At 34.6% G+C, this 21,069-nt stretch overlaps 1 protein-coding gene across 8 annotated transcripts in view; it reads left to right on the top strand.

The window, feature by feature from the left end:
* RELCH (RAB11 binding and LisH domain, coiled-coil and HEAT repeat containing) overlaps nt 1–19,481 on the top strand; it is a 146,460-nt gene extending 126,979 nt beyond the window's left edge. For 5 of the 8 annotated variants that reach the window (XM_003340611.4, XM_001365097.5, XM_001365163.5 and 2 more), the window contains 3 exons: nt 4,527–4,615; nt 7,185–7,255; nt 17,740–19,481. In XM_003340611.4, the coding sequence (XP_003340659.1) occupies nt 4,527–4,615; nt 7,185–7,255; nt 17,740–17,860 (281 nt within the window). In that variant the 3' untranslated portion in view covers nt 17,861–19,481. The remainder of the gene's footprint in view (nt 1–4,526; nt 4,616–7,184; nt 7,256–17,739) is intronic. The other 3 variants (XM_007486853.3, XM_007486852.3, XM_016431436.2) reach the window with 2 other exon arrangements.
* Nucleotides 19,482–21,069: the final 1,588 nt, after the last annotated feature.

The raw sequence follows: 21,069 nt of genomic DNA, 5'->3' as shown, positions 1-21,069 counted from the left end.
CCTCCATGACCCTCCAGTGGGAATACAGTGTACACAAAGTATGACAAAACAGAATATAATAAAGTAAAGAAGAGCTCCAAAGGGCTTTAAGAACATTTGAGGCAAAGCAGAAGTCATTTTTAACTAAAGCAAGAGAGTCTTCATAAAGGAGAATAATACTTAAGCTTTGAAGAGAAGTATTTCAATGGGCAAAAATGAGAATGGAGTACATACCTGGCATAGCAAATAGTCTGCAAAAATTAAGGCAAAAGAGAATTATAGGATAACATTGAAAAACAACTTGTCCTATTTGGTGTAAAAATTCAGTCCAGGAAGGGAAATAGTGTGAAATAAGATTGAAAAGATAGGGAGAGTCCAGATTATGAAAGCCATTATATGACAGAAACAGTTATTTATAAATTAAAGAGATTAGAGTCTTTAACTAAAGTTTATATGAAATTGACTCAAAAATTTCTAGAACATGTCAAAAGGATAAATAGTGAAATTCTAGATAAATAAGTCATACTCACACAGTGACAGGTTTATTAAGAGCAGGTTGCCCAGACTAACCTCATATCCTATTTTTTGACAGAAATACTAGTCTGGTAGATCAGGGAAATTCTGTAAATATAGTTTACCTAGAACTTCAAAGGGTTTAGCAGGCTCTTGTGCTATTTTTGTAGTCAAAATGGAGAGATGGAGACAGTGGTAAAGCTAGGTTAATTCAGAATTGGTCAAATAGCTGGATCAAAGAATATGCAGTAATAATTTGACATTAGCTTGGAGAGAGATTTCTATTGTAGACATATAGGGAGCTGTCCTTGTGTGTGTGCTATTTAATATTTTTATCAATGAAAACAAAGATGGCATGCCAGTTTATTGATGACACATAGATGCAATGAACAGCTACCTTTTGAGCAACAGAATCAGAATATGAAGACATCTCAAGCAAAAATGCTAGGCTAAATGTGATATGATGAAATTGAATATAAACTTTTAAACTTGGAATCTAAAGATGAATTTCACCTTTATGAGCTAGGGAAGTTCATCTAGACATCAGTGTTCCTGAAAAAAAATTTGAAAAATATAATGAATTACAAGCTCAATGAGTCACTTTTGTGATGTGGCATTCAGGAAAACTAAATCGTTATGCTATACTCTGTCCAGTTCTAGTGACTTGATCTCATTGAGGATAGGTTCTTTACTTACCATTTCCTTATTTGTCTTTGATTTCAGCCCTTTCCAAATAGTTCATTCTCCTTACTCCTGACATATACAATATAGAGTTGTATGCTACTTTTTCACCATTGCTCATTATCATTATTACATAATACATAATTATTATATAATATATGTAATAGAAATATATAGATGTAATTACATAATACATTATATATTGCATAATAATTTCATCATTACATTTGCTCAGCAGCAATATTTGGTCCTATTATTCTCAAAGTTACATTAAAAAAAATTTTATAAAGGAATCTTATGTTGACCTCACCATCCACTGTCAGGCTTACCTTGTTTGGGGCTTTAGTGCCTCTGTTACTATTATCCCAGGATTGCAGTACAATTATGTATTAATTCTTAATTGCCTGTTCTTTTTCTTCTATATATTTCTTTTAAAATTCTAAGTTTATGAAGACAGCTAAGTGGCTTAGTGGATTAAGAGCTAAGCCTAGAAAACGAGGTCCTGGCCTCAACTCCGGCCTCAGACACTTCCTATCTCTATGACCCTGGACAAGTCACTTACCCTCCATTGCATAGCCCTTACCACTCTTCTGCCTTGGAACCAATACACAGTATTGATTCTAAGACAGAAGGAAAGGGTTAAAGAAAAATTCCGAGTTACTTTCTAAGTATGTTGGGCAGCTATGTCAGGCTTTATAATCCAGACTGACTTTTGATGGAGAACCAGAAGACCTGACTTCAACTCCCAGCTCTAACACTTAATGTGTGACATAGGGCAAATCATTTAACTTCTCTTCCTCTATAAAATGAGGAATATTGAGGGAGAAGGTTCTGACTTTTAAATCAATCTTTAATTTCCTTTTTTCTTCATCTAAATCATTTCTGCTTGGCTCATCAGAATTTCACACTTCACATCTTTGTTGGGCTAACTTCTTTTATTAACTATTAACCATTGGATCTAACCTCTTATTTCTCTGAACTCCTAAAATCTGGGTTGAAACAAACTACATCCAGCTGTACTTTTACTTTTTGCCACAGATTCTTTGCTTTTTTACCCATGTTGTTTACATTTGTAAATAGATATAAGACCAGAGGTTTCATTGCTGGATCTCTTCTGTGAATTACCTATTCCCTCTTTTGCTAGTATACAATGTGTCTTGGACTTGCTATTCTCTGAAGTTTTAGGCATAACTGATCTATAGAGTTAGCTTTCTTCATTTTCCTTACTTTTCACTTAAGAATTCTTGATTGGGGGGCAGCTGGGTGGCTCAGTGGATTGAGAATTAGGCCCAGAGACGGGATGTCCTAGGTTCAAATCTGGCCTCAGACACTTCTCAGCTGTGTGACCCTGGGCAAGTCACTTGACCCCCATTGCCTAGCCCTTTCCACTCTTCTGCCTTGGAGCCAATACACAATATTGACTCCAAGACAAAAGGTAAGGTTTATTTTTTTTTTAAAAAGAAGAAGAAAAAGAATTCATTGGAAAGCATTAAGTAGGAGTTAGGGTTGAACAGTAGTAGGTTAGGAAAAGGAGGAGATCAAAGAGAAATAGTAAAAAAGGCTTCCAGGATAGGAGATTGGATATTCTTATAATTCAGTTTGGTGTTTTCATAGCAGGAGAACCATACTCACTGAATGCTCATTAATGAAGCCATATTAACATGAAGGAAGGTTCATAGTAGGTATGCGGCATTATTCAATCCTGTGCTTGTCAGTGTTTTTTCCAACAGATTTGAAGATGATAAAGGGCATGGTTATTAGATATAAAAACCACATAATGGTTGGATGGAGAACTAATACATTGAATGGCAAAATCGGAATTTGAAAATGATTTCACAAAACAAAATGAGCCAAAATTAACATGAATTTTCTCTATCAGATAAATATTATCTTTTACTTGAAAAAAATTTCATTTATATGTGATGAGAAATTGTGGCATAAGAGTAATCAGTGTGAAAAATACCTTAGGATTTTATAGTTAACTCAAAAATTCAACATGAGCTAACATTTTTATATAGCTTCTTCAAAAGCTTATTGATTAATACTGTACTATTATACTTGGTTGGCATACTGGTTTCTTAATGATTTTTCCTCTTTTAATCTTTGATTATAGGAATGGCTACTGAAGAAAACAGGGGGAAAAGTAGATTCAGAAAGAAAAATAATATAAAAATAACGTTAGATTTGATTTCATAGAGATCTGGTGTTTACATTAAGGGAATTAATAGTCCCATTGAACTATGCAGCGATCAGATCATATCTGGGAAACTGTATTTAGTTTGGGGAACTTAAGAATTTAGAGAAATGTTCCAAAGAGTATAATCATGATTGTAAGTAAATTAGAACCTATGTCATGAGGATCATTCAATAGAACTGGGATACTAACCTGGAAAGAGAAGATTTGGAGGACATAAGAGAACTTTAATTTGAAATATTTGAAGGATCATCATGCATAGAGTATATTAGACTTCTTTTATAGATTTAAGAGTAACAAATAGAGATTTCTGAAATACATTTCAACTTGATGTGAAGAAAAAATTACTAACAATTAGAGAAAGGAGGTCCTAGGAAATGATACTTAGTATCAGTTCTAAGACAGAACATAAAGGGTTGGAGTATTTTTTCCCCATGAAAATGAAAAATAAAAAAAATTCAAGCTCCCTAAACACATTTTAGACTATCTCAAGATACACATCTTCATAGGAACTAAAACTGAATAATGATTTGTTAGGGATTTGGAAGGAAAGATTACTTTTTTTTTTTTAAATAGATTTGGCTAAATGACCTTTTAAGTGTCTGTGGTTATTGTATTCTCAATTCAGTAAACATTAACAGTATCTTGCACAAAGGGAATGCTTAATAAGTTTGTTGAATGAAATTCTGTTATTTTATTAAGTTTTGTTTACTTTAAATATTCTAATTAACAGCAAAAGGAGCTTCATATCCAAAAGATTCATTAATGAGTAGTTTAAATGAGGTAGTGGAGATTAGCAATGTTCAGGCACATTTTCATGGGCAATTGAAATAGTGTATTTTTCCCAGTGAAATGTTTTGTGACTTGCTTTTATTTTTTTTATTCCATAATTGTTCAAAAACAACTTTTCAACTTGTGGAAGGGGACCCATTTAAATAAAAGCAAGTTATGTTTTTATTTAACAAATTACTTCTGTGAATTATCCAAAATGTGAGATAATTTAAAATATTCAAAGATAACCCCAAGTAAAAGAAAATGTATAAGACTTAACTAAAAAACAAAACAAAACATCCAAAGGTATCCTTTTTTTCCAGTCTCTGTATTTGGAGAAAAACAAATGTCTCTTTCCTTTAATTCCTTAACCATCTTCTCTTTGTAGTTATTTCAGAAGATTTAATGGTTAATCACTTTTTACCAGGACTCAGGTGTTTAAGGAATGATATGGAACACCTCTCACCAGAGCATGAGGTGAGGATCAGTATATATTGGTGATCATTGTTAATCATCACGTGTGATGGATTTCCAACTTTTTTCTCAGACAGACATTTTTACTGTTTTGTCTGGGACCGTAATTATTTTAGTTGGTTTTTTTTTTTTTAAGTATGGTTCACTTTTAGTGCTACACATTTATTTATGAAGTTAAATGCATTTTCCCATATTTCGAAAAGATTATTTTTATGAAATAGACCCCATTTTTTAATCCTGTCATATAAATGATAGTTACTTAAAGTCAAAAGGAATGGGCAGGCAGAACTGTTTTTTACACGTCAACTACTCTACTTCTAAGATCTAAAACCCTAAGAAGAGAGTTTCATTCCCTAAACACAACTTTGTTTAGTCACTTTTTCTTCATGAATCTATGTTTTATTCTCATTGCAACCTTTAGCCCCCTCCTAATTTCCCAGTATATCTATGTCATCTGAATTCATTTGATCACTGCCCACCCTAGACCTCCATAATCCTAGACCTTCCTATAACCTCCCTATAATCCCAAATTTCACTGCCCTACCTGCCTCACCCACCAGCCTCACCTCTAGTCCTGACACAGAGCATAACAGAGGAGAGAAATGAACCCTAGCTTTAGAGCTGGCAGGAACCTTAGAGATAATCTAGTCCAGCATATTAATTTTACTACCATCTGCTGGAATACTCTCTGTCAATAAGAATAACTAATAACTTCTTGACTTGCTTTAATGTCAGTTTCCTCTTTAAAAAGGTGAAAGAGACAATAAAGGGGAATTCCTTTCTGGATCTGATTCTTACCAGTAGCGAGGAACTGGTTTTAGGTGTGGATATGAGGACAAGGGAATGACAGCTGTTTCCCAGAATCTGTGATAAAGAGGAAAGCCTGACATAGTCTGGCAAAGGCCTCAGAGACTGACAGTAGATTTCAAAGGACTATGTGTGTTCCCATGAACTGAATTTTATAGATGTCTCAGGAAAAATGGGAAGGTATTAAGGACGAAATTCCAAAAATACAAACAGTATTGATGGGAAGAGAAAAGGGAAGCTTTTTAAAAGGGCCAATGTAGAAACATAAAGATCTCATTGACTAGTTGACTTTTAACAAGATTTTGCTCCATAACATCAGCGTTTTTCTGAAGTTCTTTACTTTTGCCAAATTATCTCCTAATTTACTAAGAAATTTTAGGCCATTAGACCCATATTTCCTCAGCTTCTCTCCATTCCACCTTAAAATTTCATTGTATCTTTCCAGAGTCCTAAAATAGCCTTCCTAAACATGACTACTTCCTAAATCCATTGCCCTTTTTCCTGTCTTCCTCTCAGCTAAGAATATATTCATTTAGTACCCAACTATATCCAATGCCATGTAATAAGTAAGGGTCTGAGTTCACATTTGAACTTGGGTGTTTCTGACTCAAAGTCCTCTTTCAGTCTCTGTCCACAGTGCCACTGAGCTGCTATAATGATTAATAGTAACATTTACTACTATGGTAATTCATGCTTAGATCATCTTTCAGAACACATGAAGTTCTCTTTTTTTTTTTAAACCCTTACCTTCCGTCTTGGAGTCAATACTGTGTATTGGTTCCAAGTCAGAAGAGTGGTAAGGGCTAGGCAATGGGGGTTAAGTGACTTGCCCAGGGTCACACAGCTGGGAAGTATCTGAGGTCAGATTTGAACCCAGGACCTCCCATCTCTAGGCCTGGCTCTCAATTCACTGAGCTACCCAGCCGCCCCTGAAGTTCTCATTTAAATGAGATAGGAGTAGGTGAACCGTAAAGTTTTGATTCTGTAATGTTTGTTTTTGTGAGATCTCTAGTTCCTTATTTTCTCAATAGGAAATAAATTTTTGAAATGTATGTGGGACTCTGGTATTAAGACATTCTTCTAGCCTATGACAGTGTAAAAGAGTTCATTTCCTTTATACTTCAATAGAAAAGCTTTATCTCATTGTCACTTCTACTAACAGCTCTTTGAGATACCTTGAATTCAATCAAGATATCTGCTAAACAGCTTTTAGGGTTTCAGTTTTCTTTATTTGTTTCACTTTCTACTTAAGAGACTTTCATAGCCATGTCCATTATAGGTCTTTATGGGTTCTTAAATTTGAGCCCCTTCTAACTGATTCCCCACCCGTCATGGTCATTTGCAGTTCTTTTGAAAAGTTTACATATTCAGCTCAAAGCTGTAGTAGCAACTGTGGACTGACTGACTTTCTTCAAAAAGGTGAGGAAAGGTTATACACTTCCATTGTCTTCCTTCAGCAGTTAAAATTGGTGAGGCACCTGCAGAGGTCATAGCTTTAAAAGGACTCCTAGGTCTTATGACAATACAAATCTCCCCCACACTGCCCCTCCTTAACCTGACTCCTGCCACAGTAGAGGTAGGCCTTCTCCACATGTATTTAGAGGCTCAAACCATTGACCATTATCTAAAACTATGACCTGCACATCAACCTTGGTTTGGGTGGTTTCCTTCACTCTTGGAGTCACAGGCCTGGACAAAAAAAAAAAGGTGAAAGGATACATGGAAATAATATTCCATTAACAGCGGATCTTTTCTTTTTCATCAGGTTATTTTAAGTTCCATGATAAAGGAATGTGAGCAGAAAGTAGAGAACAAGACTGTCCAAGAACCTCCAGGGTAAGTAAGGCTAGGATTACTGTCTAGCACTTTAAAGTAATTCGTTATTTTCTGCATCAAAATTTAGTGCAGAACATTATTAGTGTCTTGAATTCTGCTTCATTTTGTAGTCAGATGATTGGAAAGCAAGATTTAAAATTTTTTGAGTTTTTTGTTAATACAGAAAGCATTGTGATTGACTATTATTTGTTTTATTCACGTGTTTCTAACCTACCATTAGAACTAAGATTCTCTGGGAAGTAACATTTCCAACTTGGGTATTAACAAGTTAAGTGAAGAAGATTGCTACCAATAAAAACAGCCTATCTATAATCAAAACACATTAGAAAAACTTTTGGACAATAAATAAACTTAAAATCAATCCATCACAAAGTATACTAAATTCAGAATACATCTTATTTTCTAACTGAACAATATAATGGCCCTGAAAAAAATCTGCTACAAATCCCTTTTCCAGACAGTTACAATCATTAGATTACATTAGGGATTTTTTTTCTACCATTCAGTAAAACATTTTAATAGGTTGATAGTCCAAAAACTACCAGATTGTTAATATCAAAGTATACTTTTTAATATCCTAGTATTAATTATAGATCCCCTTTTCACAGAGCATTAAGGTTTGCAATGATTATTTCCCATCTTTGGTTTATCATCTAAAATTTTAAAGCATTTTGGAGTAAATTCAAGGGGGGAAAAAAACCTCAATGAAAATTGATGAGTTTGCAGTAGTTGAGAGGAAAGATACAAAAGACATCCTTCCTGTTCATTCTACATACAAAAATAAGTAACTTTTCACATTCATATCCTTCTCAGTTAAATTTCATTTAGAATTTTTTAATGCACTATTGAAAAAAGAGAAATGCTTGTGTAACTTCCCAAGACTGCTTCCTTTATGTAACCTTCCCTTTTTTCTACACTTCTGTTTTTTATAAACAATAAAAAATTCTTCATTTGAGGGGAAGAGTTGGGAATTATTTAACATGTTGCTTTTTTAAGTGTTTATAAGTTAATGTCTAAGAATTATAGTAAGGGAGAAAGTGCCAATTCCATTAAATAAATACCTAATTAAGCGGGCACACTTCTTGTAATGACTTAATCTGTGTAAACCTGACTTTTCAAAAACATTCAACAGTATAAAATTATGATTTTGGCAAAATCCTTACCTCTGATTTGAAAGAAGCCATTATATTGCTTTTAATGTGGCCAAAGAACTGCCTTTCTGTTTAATGATATTTTCCCTTAGAAATTTTAACAAAGCATCAGTATTTAAGATTTTTTAAGTAATGCACATCACAAAAAAAGATTCATTAGAAAGATCCATTCGGTAAAGTAATCTTAGCCATTCTTAAAAAAAAAGGGTAGAAAAAGTCTTAAGATATGAAAACGTTTTTGTGTTAAGATAGTAGGGAGAAATGATCACTCACCTTTATTGTTATTTCCCTATCTTAGAAGTTTTCCCTTTAGAGACTGGCTAAAATGGAACAATTTCTTAAGCTAAGTTATTACATTGGCAATTTATATAGTTCATTAAAGTTCTTCATAATGGTGTACAAAATACTTCTCAGTTATCTTTGAAACCAGTTTGGGGGAGTTGAATTGTCTATAATCCAAAGTAATACCAAAACTATTCATTAAGTGAGGGCTATTTATTGGTACAGTAGATAGAGATAGAGAGCTGGACCTGGAAACACAAAGATGTCTTTAAATCTGATCAGCCACTTGCTTTGTGACCCGGACAAGTCATTTACCCCTTCACTTCAGTTTATTTATATGTAAAATGAATAGGAGAAGGAAATGGCAAACTGGTAACTTTACCAAAAAAACCCCAAATGGGGTTACAGTCAGACACAATTGAAACAAATGAACAACGTATGTACTGATTATGCAAGGTATTGTGGAGTGCCTGTATTTTTCACAGAATCTCAGATCTTTTAGCAATATGACCCAATCCATACCACACACAGTTAGAAATTCACTATTCAGTATATCCAACAAATGGTGGTCCACATTTTGCTCAATCTTAGTTTTCTTACCTGTAAATGAGCTTGGACTAAATGACCTCCATGATCCTATCTATCCTTAGATCAGTGATCCTGTGACTTACTGACTGTGAGCCCTCGAGCTAGTTACTTTATCTCTCCAGAATTCAGCTGTTTTCATCAGTAAAATGAAAGCTAGACAAGATGAGCCCTGTGGCCTTTTCCAACTCTAAATCTGTGCTCCTGTGACTGGCCATCATGGCCCTCTTAAGTTTTCTTTTCTCCATCCTAAACTTCCTGTTCTTTCACTCTTTTTTTTGATTGATTTTATTTTATTTAGTCAATTTAAAATATTATTCCTTGGTTACGAGAATCGTATTCTATCCCTCCTCCCCCTAACTTCACCCTTCCTGAAGCCCACGTGCAATTCCAATGGGTATTACATGTGTCCATGATCAGAACCTATTTCCATGTTGTTGATGTTTGCTCCAGGATGTTCACCCAGAGTCTATATCCCCCTTGACCCATGTAGTCAAACAGTTGTTTTTCTTCTATGATTCTACTCCTACACTTTTTCCTCTGAATGTGGATAGTGTTCTTTCTCATAGATCCCTCTAAGTTGTTCAGGATCACTGCATTGCCACTAATGGAGAAGTCCATTACAATCAGTTGTACCACAGTAGGTCAGTCTCTGTGTACAATGTTCTCCTGGTTCTGCTCCTCTCTGCATCAATTCCTGGAGGTCATTCCAGTTCACATGGAATTCCTCCACTTTATTATTCCTTTGAGCACAATAGTATTCCATCACCAACATATACCACAATTTGTTCAACCATTCCCCAATTGAAGGGCATCCCCTCATTTCCCAATTTTTTTCCACCACAAAGCGCAGCTATGAATATTCTTGTACTTGTATTTTTCCTTATTATCTCTTTGGGGTATGAACCCAGCAGTGCTATGGCAGGATCAAAGGGCAGTCTTTTAGCACCCTTTGGGCATAGTTCCAGATTGCCCTCCAGAATGGTTGGATAAATTCACAATTCCACCAGTAATGCATTAATGTTCCAACTTTGCAACATCCCCTCCAGCATTCATTACTTTCCGTTGCTGTCATGTTAGCCACTCTGCTAGGTGTGAGGTGGTACCTCAGAGTTGTTTCGATTTGCATGTCTCTGATTATAAGAGATTTAGAACACTTTTTCATGTGCTTATTAATAGTTTTGATTTCTTTAACTGAAAATTGCCTATTCATGTCCCTTGCCCATTTATCAATTGAAGAATGGCTTGATTTTTTTTTATACAATTGATTTAGCTCTTTATAAATTTGAGTATTTGTCAGTGGTTTTTGTTATGAAGATTGTTTCTGAATTTGTTACTTCCCTTCTAATTTTGGTTGCATTGGTTTTGTTTGTACAAAAACTTTTTAATTTGATGTAATCAAAATTATTGATTTTACAATTTGTGATTTTTTCTAACTCTTGCTTTGTTTTAAAATCTTTCCTTTCCCAAAGATCTGACATGTATACTATTCTGTGTTCACCTAATTTACTTATAGTTTCCTTCTTTATGTTCAAGTCTTTCACCCATTCTGAGTTTATCTTGGTGTAGGGTGTGAGATGTTGATACAAACCTAATCTCTCCCACACTGTCTTCCAATTTTCCTAGCAGATTTTATCAAATAGTGGATTTTGGTCCCAAAAGTTGGGATCTTTGGGCATATCATAGACTGTCTTGCTAAGGTCACTTACCCCAAGTCTATTCCACTGATCCTCCTTTTCTGTCTCTTAGCCAGTACCATATTGTTTTGATGACCACAGCTTTATAGTATAGTTTAAGATTTGATATTGCTAGACCATCTTCCTTCGCATTTTTTTTTCATTATTTCCCTGGATATCCTTGATCTTTTGTTCTTCCAAATGAGCTTTGTTATGGTATTTTCTAAATCAGTAAAGTTTTTTTGGTAGTTCGATGGGTATGGCACTAAATAAGTAAATAAGTTTGGGTAGGATGGTCATTTTTATTATGTTAGCTCATCCTACCCATGAGCAGTTTAATGTTTTTCCAATTGTTTAGATTTAGTTTTAAATGTGTGGAAAGTGTTTTGTAGTTGTGTTCATATAGTTCCTGTGTTTGTCTCGGCAGATAGATTCCTAGGTATTTTATATTGTCTAGGGTGATTTTAAATAGAATTTTTCTTTCTAATTCTTGCTACTGAGATGTGTTGGAGATATTTAGAAATGCTGATGACTTATGTGGGTTTATTTTGTATCCTGCAACTTTGCTAAAGTTATTGATTATTTCCACCAGCTTTTTAGTTGATTCTCTAGGATTCTTTAAGTAGATCATCATATCATCCACAAAGAGTGATAGCTTGGCATCCTCATTGCCAATTTTAATACCTTCAATTTCTTTTTCTTCTCTAATTGCTACTGCTAGTGTTTCTAGTAAAATGTTAAATAACAGGTGATAATGAGTATCCTTGTTTGACTCCTGATCTTATTGGGAATACGTCTAATTTATCCCCACTGCAGATGATGTTTGCTGGTGGTTTTAGATAAATACTGTTTATTATTTTTTAGAAAAGGCCCTTCTATTCCCATACTTTCTAGGGTCTTCAATAGGAATGAGTGTTGTATTTTGTCAAAGGCTTTTTCTGCATCTATTGTGATAATCATTTGATTTTTGTTGGTTTGCTTGTTGATATGGTCAATTATGTGGATGGTTTTCCTAATATTGAACCATCCTTGCTCTCCTGGTATAAATCCCACCTGACCATACTGAATAATCATCGTGATGACTTGCTATTTTTGCTAGTATTCTATTTAAGATTTTTGCATCTATCTTCATGAAGGAGATTGGTCTATAGTTTTCTTTCTCTGTTTTTGACCTGCCTAGTTTTGGAATCAGTACCATATTTGTGTCATAAAAGGAATTTGGTAGAATTCCTTCATTGCTTATTATGTCATATAGTTTGTATAATATTGGGATTAGTTGTTCTTTGAATGTTTGATAGAATTCACTTGTGAATCCATCAGGCTTAATGAGTTCTTTGATGACTTGTTCAATTTCTTTTTCTGGTATGGGATTATTTAAGGATTCTATTTCTTCTGTTAATATAGGCAATTTATATTTTTATAAATACTCATTCATATCATCTAGATTGCCATATTTGTTGCCATATAATTGGGCAAAATAGTTTTTAATGATTGCTTTAATTTCCTCTTCATTGGAGGTGAGGTCTCCCTTTTCATTTATGATACTATTAATTCTTTCCTTTTTTTATTAGATTGACTAGTACTTTGTCTATTTTGTTTGTTTTTTCAAAATTCTAGTTTCTAGTCTTATTTATTTGTTGAATAGTTCTTTCACTTTTGATTTTATTAATTTCTCCCTTAATTTATAGGATCTTTAGTTTTCATCTGGGGGTTTTTGATTTGTTTGCTTTCATGGTTTTTGATTTGCATGTCCAATTCATTGACCTCTGCCCTCACTAATTTGTTACCAGATGAACTCAAGGATATAAATTTCCCCCTGAGTACTGCTTTGGCTGCATCCCATAGATTTTGAAAGGCTCTCTCATCATTGTCATTTTCTTCAATGAAATTATTCATTGTTTCTATGATTTGTTCTCTAACCAATTTTGGAGAATCATATTATTTAATTTCCAATTAATTTTTTATTTGCCTCTCCATGTACCCTTACTGATTATTTTCATTGTATTATGATCTGAAAAGGTTGCATTTATTTTTTCTGCTTTTGTTTGCCATGTTTTTATGCTCTAATACAGGGTGAGTCTTTGTGAATGTACCGTGTGCTGCTGAATAGAAGGTGTATTCCTTTTTGTCCCTATTTATTTTTCTCCATATATCTGTTATCTAATTTTTCTAAGATTTCATTCACATCTCTTATTAATTTTTTCATTTGATTCATCTAAATTTGATAGTAGTAAGTTCAGGTCTCCCACTAGTATCTATTTCCTCCTTCAACTTCCACCAGTTTCTCCTTTAGAAATTTGGATGCTATACCATTTGGTGCATACATGTTGATCACTGATATTTCCTCATTGTCTATTCTGCCTTTTATCAGGATGTAGTTACCTTCCCTATCCCTTTTAATCAGATCTATTTTTAATTTGGCTTTGTCAGATATCATGATTGCAACTCATGCCTTCTTTCTATCAGTTGAGGCCCAATAGATTTTGTTCCAACCTTTAATTCTAACCTTGTGAGTATCTACCCGCCTCAAGTGTGTTTCTTGCAGACAACATACGGTAGGATTTTGATTTCTAATCCATTCTCCTATTTGTTTTCATTTCATGGGTGAGTTCATACCATTCATGTTCAAAGTTATGATTGCCACTTGTGTATACCCCAGCATTTTTATATCCTCTCCTAGTTCTGTCCTTTCTTCTTTTGCTATATCCTTTTAATCCAGTGGTTTGCTTTTAATCAGTTCCCCTAATCCCCATCCTTAATAAGCTTCCCTTTCTACCCCCTCCCTTTTTTGTTCCCTTCTTATTTTTCAGGGTCTGTTAAGTTCCCTCCCCCCTCTCTTTCTCTCCCTTTTTTTCTCCCTGCCCCCCTAACCTCCTTAGTTTTCCCTTCTTACTTTCCCTATAGGGTAAGATTAGAATTCAGTACCCCAGTGGATCTAGATGCTCTTCCCTCTCAGAATTGATTTCACTAAGAATAAAGTTTAAGTATTACCTATTAGCACTGTCTTCCTCTCCTTCTTATAAAAGTAGTCTTCCCCTCCCTTTCCCATGTGTATCTTTGTGTGATAAAGAGTATCCTATTTATTTTATTTCTTCACGTATCTCTTCGTGCCATCTTCAATATCCCCCTCCCTTTTTCTTTTTTTGAATATCATCTTATAGTACTCATTACCCCAGTCTCTTGCTATGAATGATTCCTCTAATTACTATAATAGTGAATATAATTTTTGAGAGTTATAAATAACATTTTCCCCATATACTAATATAAATAATTTGATCTTATTGAAGCCCTTAAAGAAGAAAGTTTGAATAAAAAAAAACTTTTTCCCCTTTTCCCTCTATTTCTTATTTACCTTTTCATATTTCTCTTGATCTTTGTGTTTGGATATCAAACTTGCCACTTAGTTCTGGTCTTTTCTTTAAAAATCCTTGAAAATCTTCTTTTTTGTTGAATGCTCATACTTTCCCCTGGAAGTATATAGTCAGTTTTGATGGATAGGTGATCCTTGGTTGAAGACCCAATTCTCTTGCCTTTCCAAATATCATATTCCAAGCCTTGCAGTCCTTTAGTGTTGAAGCTGTCAGATCTTTTGTAATCCTGATTGGTGCTCCTTGATATCTGAATTGTCTCTTTTTTAGCTTCTTGTAAAATTTTCTCCTTAGCATGGAAGCTCTTGAATTTGGCAGTTACGTTCCCGGGAGTTGTCTTTTGAGGATTTAGTGTAGAGGGTGTTATATGAACTCTTTCAATGTCTATTTTGCCTCCTTATTCAAGAACATCATGGCAGTTTTCTTGGATAATTTCTTGTAGTATGACATCAAGATTTCTGCTTATTTCTGGGTTTTCAGGTAGATCAATGATTCTTAAATTATCTCCTCATGCTCTGTTTTCCTGATCTGTCATCTTTTCAGTGAAATATTTTATGTTTTCTTCTATTTTGTCAGTCTTTTGACTTTGCTTTATTAATTCTTGCTGTTTTGCGAGATTGTTGGCTTCCAATTTTCTAATTCTGGTCCTTAAGGACTGATTTTCTGCTATAATCTTTTGATTTTCCTTTTCGGTTTGGTCTATCCTGCTTTTCGTTACTTCCAGCTGTTTCTCCAATTGGGAGTTCTTGTCCTTTAAACTGTTATTTTCTTTTTGAACTATTTCCCACTTTTCTTGCCAGAAGGATTCCATCTTTTTGATAAGCTCCATTTTAAATTCTTCTCAAGCTTGTGGACAATTTCCATTTTGGGGGAAGATTTTGATGCATTTATTTGTATTTCCTCTGTAGCCTGGGTTTTTCCTCCATAAAAATTATCCAGCATCAACCCCCTTGTCTTGTTTTTCTTGGTGTTGGGAAGTTGTTTTTCCTGGGCACTGTTTGCCATTACTGTGGTAGTTCTTCCTTTCCTTTCCTGTTAGAAATCTGAGTGGGATGGGCAGGCTCTCTGTGTAAGGAGCTATGGAGCAAGGATTTTGGCTGAGTCCAGCTTTTTGAGTCTCTTCAGCTTCCACTGTTTGCTGCCCCTCTCTGTGCAATATCCCTGTTAGTGCCCACAGTCTATACTCTTCAGCTACCAAGGACCCAGAGGTGCCCCTAACTCGCACCAGAGGTGCCCCTCACTCACTGATTCTAGCACACACTGGCTCTGACTCCATAGGTGGGGTGGGGGAGGGTGGATCAGCTCACATTTTGGTGGAAGCTTTTTCACCTCCTTATGGTGTGGAAATGTCCAAATGCCATGTACCTTCAATGTTGCGCCCTACTGTAAAGTCCCTTCATTCATATGATTTGGAGTTTTGGGGCTTTTTGAGGTAGTCTGTATCGGTAGATGGTGAGGAGAGGAAGAGTCCTACATCTAGACTGCTGCCATGTTTACCTGGAAGTCCCTCTTTCACTCTTCACATAGAATCATTGTACAGTTCTTCACCATCCTGGTCACACCTTTGACTTCCCTTCAGTTTATCAAGGTCCTTTTGGAAATACAGCTCTCAAAACTTAACCTAGCATCCCTCATGTAGGCTGACCAGGATAGAGTCCAGTGAGAACATCTGTCACTTTCCTAATCCTAGACACTCTGCCTCTCTTTCACTTTGTTGGCTGCCATATCCCATTTTTTTTAAATTGAGACAATATTGAGAGTTGGCCTGATAGTCTCAAAAGACCTGGGTTTGAGTCCTGGCTTTGAAGCTAAATAACTATGACCTAAGCAAATCGTTTAGCCTTTCTAAGTCTAGTTCTTCATTAATAAGATGAGAGATTTGGACTAAATGACCTTGAAGAGATTTTTTCAGCTTCAAATCTTTTACCCTCTAATCTCATGATATACCCTTTTTCCCCTAGCCCCTCTCTGGTGTGAGGGGAGGTGTCATCATATTGATGCTGGACACCAGATTAAAACAACCTACTGCAGTACCCCAAAGCCTACCAAGCTTCAGCCTCCCTAGGAGCTGGGTTAGGACCCTACCTGGAAACAGTAATCAATTCTTGTTAACCAGCTGACTTATTTGATTGCTAGGATAAATATCTTTCTACAAACCTTAGATTAACTGCTGTCATGCTGTCATAGACATGTTGTTTCAAAGATTAATACTGAGGGGCAACTAGGTGACTCAGTGGATAAAGTGTAAGAAGGGGGAGGTCCTGGGTTCAAATTTGGCCTCAGGCTCTTCACTACTGTGTGACCCTGTACAAAACACTTTACCCCAATTATCTAGCCCTTACCATTCCTCTGTCTTGGAATTAATGCTTGGTATTGATTCTATGCCAGAAGGTAAGGATTTTTTTTTAATTTAAAGACTAACAATGTGCTAATTCATTTGAGGAAAAAAAACTCTCCAAAAAAGTATTCCTTATATCCCAAAAATTTTAATGACAAGGGTTTAAGGTTTATTTTATAATCAGAATCTGAGGTGTACAGATATATACAATTGACATGTATTACCCATATATTTAATAATTTATATTTTATATATATAATAATTTAATAATAATAATATATTTAATAAACTTGTGATTATAGAAATATTTGATTATTCCTATCTGATTGTTTTCAGAGGTTTTAGATCTGAATTGCTTTCCTTAGTTTTTCCAAAATTGCAGTTGTAATTTATAACTTTAAAATTAATATCAGCCTTTACAACACTTGGTCCGTCAAACAAATAATATTATGCTCTGTAGATATATGATTGGCCTGGATTTTTAATTCTACAAGATTATGCTGCGTGATGAAGAGGATTAGGAGTAGTAGTAATAGTAGCAACAGTGTAGCAGGAGCGGTAGTAATGGTAGTAAAAAATGCTCAGTAGTTATATTACAAAACGTGCCCTATAAATACAAAATATGAACACAGATATGTGAAACCCAGCAGTCATATATTGGCCTTTAATGTAATTGTTCTTAAACGTTTCTGCTCTGTAACTTTACTATAAAAATTCATTCAAGAAAACTGCAACTTATTATTAGTCACACAGCAAGTACTTATTGAATATTTTACATACAAGGCCCTGTCCATGATGGATATTCAGATAGATAATAAGAGAACATCCTTGACACTGGGCAATTTCAGGGGAGGTGAGGAGCACCAAATGAGTTAAGAATCATACACATGAAAAGTGAATTAACAAACTAAGCAAATTTAATAAACATCAGCAATAAGATAGCTAGTAAATCCTGATAGTAGTTAGAGCAATGTGAAGTAGTACTGATTTCAGAATGTGCTTTCATAGGTCATGTTGAAAAATGTCAAAATCTATTATTTTTAATCTGTTATCATGAATGAAATATTATGACTTTTTTTCCTAGTTCCATGTCGATTGCTGCAAGTTTAGTAAGTGAAGACACAAAGACCAAGTTTTTGAACAAAATGGGACAGTTGACAACATCTGGTGCCATGTTGGCCAATGTGTTTCAGAGGAAGAAATAAAAAAAGAAAGGAAATTCCCAGTACACAGACACTAAGATGGACCTCAAGCAGACTGGTTCCTTGTACTTGAAGTACTTGCCTTTTTATTTCTTCTGTTTTTGTTCTTGCAGTATATAATTTTATTCTAACCTCCAAAGATATTTGCACTGCTTTTGACTATTGCTGTGTATCTGTTAATTTTGGGGTTAAAACTGTGGTTGATAGCAAATTGACTTAATAGTCTGTATCAAGTCCCTGTTCTGTGTTCTTGTCTTTTCGCATAATTTTTTTTAAAGAGTGAAAAGATTTTTTTTTTAATTTTCTGAAGGGATATGAGCAAATATCTGTATTATACACTGAGCTATTACAATGGTACTTAAAATAATGTAAATTTGAAGTCATTGTTATGAAGTAATAAAAGTGGAGATTACTTATGTATTTAAATTATGAAAGAATAATGCAGACTTTTTATTGTTTCTAAACTGACTAGAAAGAGCCACCAGCATTACTCTGTGCCTTTTGGAATTAAGTTTGTGTCTACTGTAGGAAGTGTCCTGCACTCCATTCATTCAGCATTTCTTTAGAATGCTGGAGTGAACTTGAGTTCCTGATCCTACAGTAAATAGATAATGAAGAAACTTTCAGCATTTCAGAGCTTTTATGTATACTCTTTAAGTGCTATACCAAACTCTTCAAACACTACATATAATCAACTTTCTGAGGAGATAAGCATAGAGGAATGGAGGAATTAATTGTTATACTTTTACATTGCCCAGTAGCCAAGGTGAATTTGCAACTGATGTGTAATAAATTGAAATGCATGAAAGAGGTTCATTTCAGGTCAAGATGAAATAATTATCTACTATCCCCCAAGTCAGCATATTTCAAGAAATACTATTTTAGACTAGGAGTTTAATGTTCACGTGAAATGTTTTCTTGAAGATGTTATCCTCTTAAAACTATTATTTTGGAGAATATCTTTGAGTTCCACATACTACACCTTCCCTGCCCCCTTCCAAAAAACTATACTGAAAAGTTTGGACTTTGGCAGAAGGTTTTCTTTTTTTGTAAAAACTGACGTGGCCAAATTACCACTTTTGTTGGACAGTTCCTTCATTGCCTTTGGAAGTCAGTCTGTATTTTTTTTTTCAAATACCCTTTGTGTATAGTCTTAAGTCATTGTGCAATTCCACTAGAACTTTACAGTCTGTGTTTTTGTAACATGAGTTTGGGGATAGAAGACACTATGAGTAGAAGGTTGCCATTGATTGGCCCAGTGAGGAGAGTGTGGTGTGTAAGACTTTTGTGAAAGATGGGGGATATTTTAATAATTAAAAGAAATTACAGATTGAACACAATGCACTTAGCTGATTCTTGTGCTGTCTAAAATGTTTTAACAATTTAACTTTTGGAGCAGTTGGAAAACACTCATTTCATGTGAGAGATGGCTTGTTACACATTGTAGGCAACCATGTGAAGAATTCACCATAGGCAAATCCTTTATGAAACCATTCGAGTGAAATAATTGTTGAATAATTAGTCTACCTGGGGACTGTTGGGTTCTAGGCATTCCTGAGAAATTGAAAGTGGCTACCTTTCATGTCAAATATGTTGATCTATTATAAATAAAAGGTTTTGCATACTTGATTTGTAATTTTTTTTCTACTTTGAAATTCTATAGTGTTATATCCAAACTGATTCAAAAAACAAAAATGTACCAAAACTTTGCTTCAGTTTGGAAACTTTATTTACATAAACTACCTCCTTGCTTTCCCCTTGAAAGGGGAATGTTTCATTCTAAGAGTGACATTAAGAAATTTCAGAGATGATTAAAGAAAAATATAAAACAGAACAGGTGTATATTTGTGCCAAAATGAATGCATGTAATTAACAAACTTTCTACTTTGTGACTAAAATGTTTTTAAATAATTGATCAAGTTTTATTTCAGTTGAAAAAACACAGCAACCCAAAAAATTATTAATAAAATGTAATATATTTCACAGTATAGCTATCCCTCTTATGAGCTTCAGGCAACAATAAGAGTCGATGAAATTGATCAATTTTCTATGGATTTTAATTCCACATATAGATATTTACTATTTTTTCATGAAAGCAGAATCTTAAAAAAATAAAAGACTGCCTATTTAAGAATAATTGAGGAAATCTATTGGAATTAGCAATAAGACTGTCACTTTTACTCTGAGATAAACCTGTGGCTTGTGACATCATAAATTTTGAGGTAGACAGGCAATCTAAACCTGCCCCCTCATTATGTAGGTGAGGAAACTGAGGTCAGGAGATTAAGTGACCGAGCTAGTTAAGTGGCAGAACCAAGTTTCAAACCCAGTTCCTCTTGACTCTAGATCCTGTCTAATCTCTACTACATTCCATGTAGAAACAGAAATAGCAAAAAGAACAACAGCTCCTAGCATTGTATAGCTCCTACTCTGTAACAGGCACTGTGCTAAGCATTTGAAAAATAATTGTTCTTCACAACACTCCTGGGAGGTAGGTGCCATTATTACCTCCCTTTTACTGTTGAAAAAGCAGTGACCTTCCCAAATCAGACAACTAGTAAATGTCTGAAGCTGTATTTGAACTCGGTTCTTCCTGACTCCAGGCTCAGCACTTCATCCTCTACATCATTAGTTCCCCAGTGATAGATGTGATGATAGAGTGTTGCAAAGTAAGAAGCCAGAGGTTTAAAAAACTCAAATCTAGAAGACCAGTGGATATTGACAGTGTAAATGAATTATTTTTTTAATTTGTATCATTTAAATAGCAAAAGACATAAAAATCTTAGAACAAAAAAATATTCACTACATACACAATTTCTCAAATATTTGAGGGATCTTTAATTTTGTTGGATTAGGCATTCCTTTCACACATGATTACAATCCATCTAGTGGCCAAAATCTGCGATCAACTAGCCTTGTCCTCAGACAAGATATAGTGTGTTCCTTAGCCTATATTTAACTCTTTATTTAGTTTGGTAGAACTCACCAGGTTTTATTCAATGTTGGAATAACTTTGTGCACCCAGGATCCCCTCCATAACACAGAGGCAAAAGAGTAATACTAGTGAAAAATGTACAGACACACACACATACATATATATTTATATATATATATGGAAACTTATGAGCAGCTAGTTTCCAAAAGAGAGACAAAGAAAAGCATCCGTATACCATTCACATGTGATGTTCTAGGCCTCTATTTTTCTCGGTCAT

This window comes from Monodelphis domestica, chromosome 3, assembly GCF_027887165.1.
Source record: "Monodelphis domestica isolate mMonDom1 chromosome 3, mMonDom1.pri, whole genome shotgun sequence".
NCBI classification, from domain to species: domain Eukaryota; kingdom Metazoa; phylum Chordata; class Mammalia; order Didelphimorphia; family Didelphidae; genus Monodelphis; species Monodelphis domestica.
This window is presented reverse-complemented; position numbering and strand designations above follow the sequence as displayed.